A 10,318-nucleotide genomic window follows, 5' to 3' on the forward strand; every position below is an offset into this window, starting at 1 on the left:
GCCGTGGAACAATAGTATAATGTAAGAGCCAAATGCTGTAAAAACACTGGGGCAATGTTTGAATTCAGCAGCTGTCCCCCCCCTTCCCCATAGGACAGCCACAGGAAGAGAGGGGCCAGGAGGGTTCCTTTCAACAACTATCTTCGTCCCAATCTCCCTGTGCAAATGAGCAAAGCTTTGAGGATTTCTGGCTTTGCATTCCATAATGCCACAGAGACTGAACGCCTCACAAAGCCTGACTGCAGCAAATTCCACACAATGGAGCTCCTCATTCCCTCCCTGATTCACTCACTCGCTCAGGCCAGACCACAGTTGAAAGCTCTCTGAATGTCCCAAAAAAGAAGAAGATTGTGGGAAGAAAAAAAGAGGGAGGAATGAGAGAACGATGGTCACTGTCTGACCACCAGGTAACTGAATTGACCCAGTGGGACTGCATTTAGGAGGCTCATAAATACAACCACAAATCAAGCGGCTGTTACATGGCAGATCCCTGCCTTGCAGCTTGCTTGCTCCCCAGTTACTCATATCCACCCCCCATCCCTGACTAAACCCACACCACTCTTCAGTCTCCACTGCCGGGAAGTCTCAATCCCACTCATCATTCGGAAACTCAGGAAATAGACATCATTCATATCACCCAGAGTTGGTGGCCATTTCTCTGGTTAGGGCTAGCATACAAGTATCTGTCAAAATGCTAAATAATTGACTGGTCCTAACAACTATTAACATAACATGTGGACACTCTTTGAAGCTGATGCATTCAATTTCACAGAAGACACCTTTTGATCATTTTACAGAACTAATATGGAAAGAGGGTTTTATTAGTTATTAGAGTTTATCAGCAGTAATAACGTTTAAAACACCATTTCACACTCACCACAGGTGAGTGTGAAAACACCAAGAACAGAGCACGTTTGAATACTACTAGCATTACATAAAGGGCTGAAACTAGGCCATAACAAGCCGCTTTATGAGCTATCACATTGACACATTTACAACAGCCATACTCCCTGTTGCCATGGTGTTGCCCATGTGTTTGTAATCAGGGTTCACTTTCACAATGTTAAACAAATTTCTACCTTGTGTGCCAGAAAACGTGACAACAAGCGCAAAACCCCACACACAAACTAATACACATGTAAATAACATGCAACAATTCAGATGGTACCATGGACAACATCGAACAACATCGAACCATGAAACAACCAAAAACTAAACTAGCAGGCCAAGTACAATAGGCCTATGTCACACAAGCAACACCAACACCAATCGTACAATTACAAGACATGAAGTCGCTTCCGGTCTTGGAGCTTAAAAGGAAGACGGAAGAGAGCGGAAAAGTTACCATCAGCAGGAAGTGAACCTACAGTATGCAGGGCAGCCCTAAATCGGCCTTGAAGGATTCATGAGTGCTGTTGGCAAAACAGGGCTGACAATGTGAAAGTAATAATTTCTCCATCTTAGGAAATCCCAGAGCAGGAGTACAGCAGCGTCGTTACAAAGTGGAAGGGTAATTTACTATTATGCCTCAAACAGAGGGTTCCTGGGAGACAACAGCTGAAAAACAAATGTAGGCCAGCTAGGACGGGAGGGGAAAAAATAAGTCCATGTTACTCTGACAGAGTAGCATGCACAAAACAACTAGAAGGTCAACTGGAGTACGGCCCTTCTTTTCATAAGGAAAGAGAAGAAGAAGAGATATTTGACTTCAAAGAGATTTTGCAACCACTAGCCACTGACTCTTAAGAGCGTCCTTCATCAATGTACAAACGTGTGCTACAGTGTAAGCTCAGAGCATTTAGACACAGCAGTCATGATGTCACAGGGCTACAGATGAGCCTCTGTGGGAGGAGACACATCTGGTAGAAACCTTTACCAACCTAGAAGTTTCAGAAATATTCCTCTATTTTGATTCATTGGATACAAGGAAGAGAAGAAGGAGAGAGAGGGATGGAGAGAGGTAGATGGGAGAGAAAGAGATGTTTTCCTGGTTTGGCCGACTTTCTCTGTAACGGATTAGTGATTTTTCCAGAAAAATAATGCAAGTCTTCAGGGAGATATGCTGTCATAATAGGAGTTGCTTTGGAGTGTCTGCAAAGTGTTTTGTACATATTTCCAGAATTAATAAATATCACTACTCTACTATCGCCCAAAATATCACTACTCTATGTATCTAAGGAAGCCCCATATGTAACTAAAACATACAACATTTTTTACATTAGCAAAATGCCTTCCCACAGTGCTGCGGGAAGGATGCTGTAGTGGAAAATTGACTCCCTCCGGTACGTTCATACTGATGAGGAATGTCCTCGTCAGAGTGAGGCACGGTGCCAGGTTTGGACGAGGTGGAATGTGGCGCTCATAGCCCCAGGCCTGAGCGAGCATCTCTCCAAGCGAACCTCCATGACCTCAAACAAAACCTACACCCATCCACAGCCCCATCCATTTTCATCTGCCCCCACCTAGCCATCAGCTGATCCTCTAAACCAGTGTCAAGGGGGGGTCAGAAGAGCCAAGTCCATGATTAAGTTTTAGAATTATGGCTGGGTTCGGTGAAGCGGACAGGGGTTGAATGAAATGTGATGAAAAGGCTGTATTTTTAGTCTCATGAAGGGGTATCAAACAAAGAGCGGTGTCATTCATGTTGCTTCCTCATTCCATTCCATTCCATGCATTACAATGAGCCCATCCTCCGATTTCTACCTCCACCGGCAGTCCCCTGACACGTGCACTCACTCACACACACACACACACACACACACACACACACACACACACACACACACACACACACACACACACATACACACACACACACACACACACACACACACACACACACACACATTTTTCCCTTTCAAAGAAGCTGTTTTTAATCCATTCTGACTATTGTGTAATGGGGCTTACTGCATCAGCATCTGCAGACAGACCTCATACTGCAGGCAGACAACTATTGCTCACATTCAAGCATTCCTTCAAAACAGTGCCTGGAAGGGTTGGAGTTCAGAAAGGTGCCTTGCTGCCATGAAGAAGGGGCAACGATGTGTGCAAAATTAACAGAGGAAGAATGGGCAGGCAGGGTGAGCCTCCGAGGCTAGCCGTCCTGACAAGACCGCGCAAAGAAGGGCAAAAGGCGACAGGTGGCTGCTTCAAACCCCTGCAAGCAAAAAATTATCGGCAAAACTGACTCAATGCTCGCCTCGGACAAATTGAGAAGCGTCCAAAGCAGGAGGAAGAAAGAAGAGACTCAGCACACGGAACAATACTGAAATTCACATGGCAGAAGAGAAGATTATCATCGTTCCTGGGCGTACTGTGGGGCTTGCCAGACAGGGCTCTAGTGGAGCTGGACTGGGTCACTAGTTCCCAATGGGGCTGGAGTCTGCTTGCCTGCAGATGTTAGAGGAGGGCTAATTCTGAGCATGTTGCCCCTGTCATCGTAAAGAGTGGCTGAGTTGCTCCTTTGTGCCTCGCTGCCTGGCTGAATGAAGGTCTTTATTTGCTCAGATGCATTACTGGGTTCGAAAATACACGGCAAAATCACATGGGTCAATTAAAAACAAGGGAGCACATATTCCAGATAGGACTGTTTTGTTGCTTTGTGCTCTGTCTGGCTGTTGGCTGGTTCTTTCAGACGCTGGATGCAGGAGGCCCCCGACATAAGAGTTTCCTGTTTGGTCCAGTGACCTTATAGCAGAGTACTTGTATCACCCAGACAAAGTTCAGAAGTGTCCACTCCACTTAGAAGGCACCAGGGTCACAAACTAGGCTCCCTTTCATCTTGAATGTAAACTCACAGTTTGACCCTCTGTCACAGACTCACAGCTGACCCCTTTTTTTTTTCATATGGAGGGAGAGGAAGCAAGAGAAATGTTTAGGGATTGTTTTGTTTGTTTTGTATATCCATTGTCAATGGTACATTGGTACACGTCAATGGTGCATTGAATTAGGGTTGAGCATAACTCCTGAACAACAAGAGCAAGACAAGATTTAAAAACAACAACAACAACAACAACAACAACAACAACAAAAAACGAAGCAATAGAAAATTACAAGTGAGGCAGTTTACTTGAACTCATTAGTGTGGTATCCTACTTGTGTGGCTAGTGTTTTCCCAGAGATTCTCTGGAGCCATCTGCAGCCATGCTATGCTTACTGTATATAAAAAATTAAGATTAGATCATAACTACGGTAAGTCTAAATCTTATAACTAAGGTTATTGGTCAAGGACCCCCTACTGGCAGCCCAAGAGTTTTACGTAATGCATAACAATTAACTGGCCTCATGCATGAGGGTGGGAGAGGTCAACCATTTCTGCAGCTTTGCGCACAAAACTGGCAAATAACAACGACCCCGTGGCTGATAGCCAACAGCTGTCCGAAGCCCACAAGTGGCCAAAGCAGAAGCAGCTCAATGGCAGGTGTCAAAACTGTCTGAGAACTTTATTAAAGGCACGTCCGTGAAAAGTCCCATACGCATCCGACTGGTGTCCAGCCCTTTGTCCTCAAAGCCACTAATGCACATCTCGAAAAAAGCATTGAAAACATTTTGTTTAATGAGTGATTGAACTAAGTAATCTTCGAAAGATATGCACAGTAACAACACAAAGACTGTCAATATGAATGGTTAGGAAACCTTATAGATGATTAACGACAAACTTATGTTACCAGACTACATGTCGCTTTAGATAGACAAGCAGAATGGTGGTCTTGCCTTGCAATAGCCTACCCGGTTTAAACAGAGTTAACTTAACATTTGTACAAACAAACAAACAAACAAATGCTATGGAAAACAATGTGCTATTGTTGTTGTTTCCCCTTCCGAAAATCCTTGCATTCGGCTCGGTGCCCCGTTCTTCGAGGGGCTAGATAGCAGGCTATACTCACAGGATGGTTGTTTGTGGAGACACTGCAGGTACGGTCTCCAGGTTTAAATGCATACATCTCACTGTGGTACGAAAACATAAACAGCGGCTTGGACAAGAATGAACAGGCTGCGGTCCGCTGGCGACCAAAAACAGTGCAACCGCAACTAGAAAAGGGGAAAAGAGTTGGCCAGTCCACAACGCCATTGCTACGGAGTCAGCCGCGCAGAGAACACACCGCCAGCTACCCCTCTCGCCGACTAACTAACATCAGCTCGGTTATTGTAAAAGGAATTCAGCTGCCCCGGGACCCATTCCCTCCTCCTCACAGGGAGTAGGGCAGTGTTACAAATGATGTTAGACAAGGGAGCAAGCCAATCATAAACTCCCTCTCAGGCCTGAACTGACTGAAACAAAATGATACTTTGTTGCAAGATTATCACATTCATGCCCAATTCATTTCGCGGCTGCATTGTATTCTGTGGAATTAATTCTTAGACAGCCTAATCCAATCCAAATGGACAGTAAAACCAATGGAGTTGGAATTGTATTTGTTAATACGGGAAAAGATTAATCAGGCCACATTTTTAACAGGAGGAATCATATAATTTCCAATATCACATTTACATAGTGGTTCAGAATGGGTGATGTTGAAAGCAGGGCTGCTGGCCATTTGGATGGGCAGTTGGTGCCCTATACGCACAGCGCGTAAGTAGCGGCAGCCCAAAGTGTTGTTCTGCTGTTCATTGGTCAATTTAATTCATGATATGACTTGTAAACGACTAATGACCACAGTAGAACTGTCTTATCTTCTCAAAATCCAACATATCATGTTATTTTACACAATGTATTTTCGAATGTGTAGCTCTAGAAAATGTTTTAACCCCCGTCCAGTACTTTTTTGACATTGGTCACATTATCCGAGCTCTCTCTTAACTTAATTCCAGAACAAGAGCATAGAAAAAAATATTAAGGATTGCACATTGCATGTTGTTTTTTGGATTATTATTACCTCAATGCCAGCCAGGTAACATAATTTGTCCATTGGGATTTGCTGGTACTAGTCTATTGTCTGCTGTCATCTGCTGGTTCTATATGGTAAGACAACTACATGTCCCCCCCTCGTTGAAGAAAAACGTCTATCTTTTTCTTTTCATTTCCTGCTTCATTTATCTTTGTATTATCTTCATGTCTTCATGTCAAAAAGGTGAGTACAATTCTAACACACATAGGCTACATCGGCCCCGCAGCCCACAGATAGAGCGGCCCATACACCGGCCCCGCATTCCACCGATAGAGCGGCCCATAGCCAGGGCCCCCATACACCAGTCCCATAGACCCCAAATCGTGACGCGGCACCTCAGCCCACAGATCGACGGACCCACCAGATGCTCCATATGGCCAGTCCGTTACTGCACACATCATTGTTTTATCCTGAGGATGTTCAGTAAGGTTACAGTGGACGTGCCGTCCATATAAGCAGAGTAAGCAGTGCTTACCCAACGAAAAAATAAAAAAGGACCGTGAAAATATTAAAATAAAAGTGCATGTAACCGTTTGTTTGTTTTCATTAAAAGAGTCATATTTTAGGTCCCAGGGCAGCAGGAGTCATTCATTTTGACGTTGCATTTTTAGCGCCACCTGCAGGAGTAAGCACTTCCTACTCTGCTTGCATTGCGTTACATTATAAGCACTTCTCTCTCTGCTTTCCCTCGCGTACATTCGAATGCGTGAAAATGCGTTTTTTCCGATGCCTCAGCCCGCTGTTTAATGTGGCCAGGGTAAGCATGCCTACAGCCAATCAGTAGGTCTTTAATTCCGATAAGAGCTACTGATTGGCTCTTATCACTTTCAAGTTCACTTAACATTTCACCTCTCGCCCGGCAGAATAGCTTATGCTAGCTAGCTCAAACGATCTAAATAATAATAATCAATAAGGATAACTTGCTTGATTTTGTGAATATGGACATTACTGTCAGCGACCTAAAGGGATTTCGTAGACTGGACTGGACTGGAAAAACAGAACTACTGGCTAAATGCCGCCCGAAGCCACCACTCACCGATCTTCACACCCAGAAAGGGAGAGTCGCTAGGGGGTTCCAGCAAGCCTGGTATGAGCGGTTTATATGATGTATATGATTCGCGAGGCTGGGGGCGATCTGTGCTTGTTTATATGGTTTGAGTACTGCTGTACTGCTGGTTATGGCTTCTTATTTAAGACTTCCTCTGCTTATACCTTTGAATGTCGGCCTGTGCCGTTGTGTTTGGAGAGAGAGCTGCTTAATCAATCGCTGAGATAGGCCTAATGTCGCTGTCCATGCCAGTGGTTCTGGACCAAAAGTGTTTGAGAGAGATAGAGAGGGAGGGTTTGTGATGTGATGTCAAGTGCCTGTGTGACAAAGTGTGAAAAGAAAGTGTGTTGTGAGTTTACTATGGAGGATGGAAACGGTGTGTGTCTGTGTTGTGCATGTGTGCGTTTGCGATGTTGAAACTGGACTTGTAGATTTCAGCAGGCTGGCTACTTGAAAAGACCTTGGTTCAAAAAAGATTGAACAATGAGCACCCCTGATATAGTCGAAACTGGCAACTGTTTTTTTTGTTTTTGGTAATCTGATCACAAAGTGACACTACAGTTTATTAGCGGGTTCTAGGGCATCAAAATTGCATTTCCTTGAAACTGCGTTCACTGATAGCGTGTATGTGTAATTATGTGTATTTCTATATCTTATGCTTACCCAATCTAAAAGCTCACGGCACGTGCCTGGGTTACACCATAGTATTTTAGCATCGTTGTACTAACTTTATGTAGGCTACTAGTTCATATGGAAAGTAAACATCTGTGACTTTCGTATGATTGCAGAATATACATTCATAATAGCCTACACAACATTTTCAATAAATTGTGTTTTTACTTGTGAAACATGAACACAAAAGACTGACAATCAAGGCTACAGGCCTGTGGCAACACCATTTTTTCTTTATTCAGAGTAAGATGTGTCAACACCCAGCATGACAAAAATTGTACAAAGTTCACAATTTAAAAATGAAATATCACAGCAACTTGTGATCTCACACATTTATAGCAAAATTAAAATGTCAACAAATCCATGCTGTGTAGTACAAAAATAAATTAAACTTCAGTTCCACAGAGAGCACAATAGTTTATACAAAATCCTGTCTTTGTCAATGATCACTTAAATCAACCTCAAAATGAATACGATAGAATAAATAAACTCTGATGAATTCACAATAATTTATATGAAAAATTCAGCATTCTAATAATGTGACACCCTTTGTGTTCCTATGTAGATAGTCACAGATAACCTTTTAAATGTTGTATATTATGTACCAAGATGAGCAGCCGGTTTGTGCTTTAAAATCCCTTTTACCATTGTACTGATAATAAGAATTAATTCAAAAACTGATACTAGCTAGTACTCTACTGAAAGCATTACTATATTGGAAAAAAGCTGCAGACACGATGCTGTGGAAAAAGGCATAATATGCAGTCATGGACGATGGACGAGTCCTAAAAGAGGACGTAAAAGTACAATAGATGGGATATCAGGTGGACAACAAGCACCTTTGCATTAGCTCTCAAAAAGGCAAATTCTGACCATGGTCTCTAACAACTAAATAGCACAACAGAAAAAGAGGGGCGCATACAGACATGACACTGCATCACCCCGGAGTTCAACTACAAGAGCTCATTTTTTCTTCCTATTTTTTTTTTTTAAAACCTTTAATTGATTGACTATTTCATAATTTGTACAGTGATTAGATATAAAGTGCTGCTGGGGATTCGTTAATCTTCATATAGCATACCAAAATGAAAAAAAATAATGAACATCATTGTTTTTACATTTGATAATACAGCGTCACTGGTATGGTTATATTCATCAAATCTGATTTCAAATCCCTGTAGTTTCTCCTTCAGTGTTACGAATTTTTCACCTACAGTGGCTCCTTGCAGCTATTTGCTCCAATTGTGTGCCAAAGGGGACACCTGGACATTGCACGCCGCCGCATGTTAGGATAATATCTCTAGGACAAGTGCAAAATAGTCTACTGGCACATTAGTGGGGACAATGACCCTGTAAGTCCCGCTCTCATACTCTATAAATACTCTTTACAAAACCCTTTTTAATCCTCTGTATAGGCTCTCAGGTACTGCTTAAGTTTCTGTAAAAACATCAAAACATGGAAACGAAGGTGTCCCTGTGCAAAATTGTACGTAAAGAAAGTGGAACTCATAAAGCGTATTTCACTTCTAAAACTGAATGTCCAAGTTTCTTCCCTTTTTTTCAAAAGACATTTTTTTTGTATTAAAAGATTTATATAAAAATGTATATTTTACATAGGCCTATAGTAAAAAGATTCATTTGTTTTCCCGGCTATGTTTATAAACAAGAAATTGCATATACCGAAACATTTCTTCTCATGTAGATTGCATCCCATATCTATAAACATATGATTTAGATATATATTGCTGAGACATTGCCTGATTCTAGCAACAGAAGTAATTTAACAGAACTAATACTAATGCTAGAATGATGCCTGTACTCTATTGCCATTATACATCACCTTGTCGCTGATTGAATGACAATTCAATGGTATCTACCTACACAAACGTTTTGATGTGTTTTTCCAAGAGCGAAAAGTCCTTCTTAGATAATGGGATTCCACCATTGGGTTTCCGTGTCATGATGTTTACAATAAAACTGTAACATTCATACATACATCATGTCAGTTTCTTTTCCATACTCATTTCCAGCACCTATTAAAATGCCCCCACCTAGCTACCAACCTTCTTTTTTAAACAAAAGACAAAGACTTCCCAAGCACTATTAAAAAATAAATCTGCAACCAACTCTTGCTATAACAATCTGCACACAACAAGAAAAAAACCATTTTCAGAATTAAAAAAATCATCAGTTGAGGACAAAACATATTTGAAATGTAACTACCTCCTTGCAGTTTCCTCATCATATTTTTGTTTTTGTTTTTCACTGTCCAGGTCAGCTTTTTAATCTAAAATGATCCATCCTCAAGCATTAAAAAGAACTCATGTCCTATGTTATTCAGCTTACTGTTCAGAAATATACACTAAAAATGTGCATACATGAGCAGCTAAAAACATTACATCACACTATGTCAGCTCATATGAAAAACGTACAAAATGTGAATGTCCTCAAAAACTATTTGCCAGTTTCTTTTTCTTTTTTTTTCTTCTCTTTTTTTTTAAAGCAAGACCAAGATAAAACCATAATGAATTTGTCTAAGCATAACACCTCTTTGTTTGAAAGAACAAAAAAAAATCCATATTTAACACTGTATGATAGGTCACAGGAACCACGAGGCATCCCAAGTCACTTTTTCTTTCTCTCTTTCCATAGACATTGTTTCTTTCCCCTTGTCTTTGAGAAGCAGTTTCCTAATTTGCTGCATGGGCGG

At 41.7% G+C, this 10,318-nt stretch overlaps 1 protein-coding gene across 1 annotated transcript in view; it reads right to left on the reverse strand.

Annotated features, from left to right (window-relative positions):
- pxdn (peroxidasin) overlaps positions 1-5,071 on the reverse strand; it is a gene marked incomplete at both ends in the record, with an annotated part of 62,303 nt that extends 57,232 nt beyond the window's left edge. Inside the window, one exon of the mRNA XM_080523004.1 lies at positions 4,887-5,071. Coding sequence (XP_080379130.1) covers positions 4,887-5,071 — 185 coding nt within the window. The remainder of the gene's footprint in view (positions 1-4,886) is intronic.
- Positions 5,072-10,318: the final 5,247 nt, after the last annotated feature.

This window comes from Nansenia antarctica (genome assembly GCF_963989245.1).
Source record: "Nansenia antarctica genome assembly, chromosome: 1".
NCBI classification, from domain to species: Eukaryota; Metazoa; Chordata; class Actinopteri; order Argentiniformes; family Microstomatidae; genus Nansenia; species Nansenia antarctica.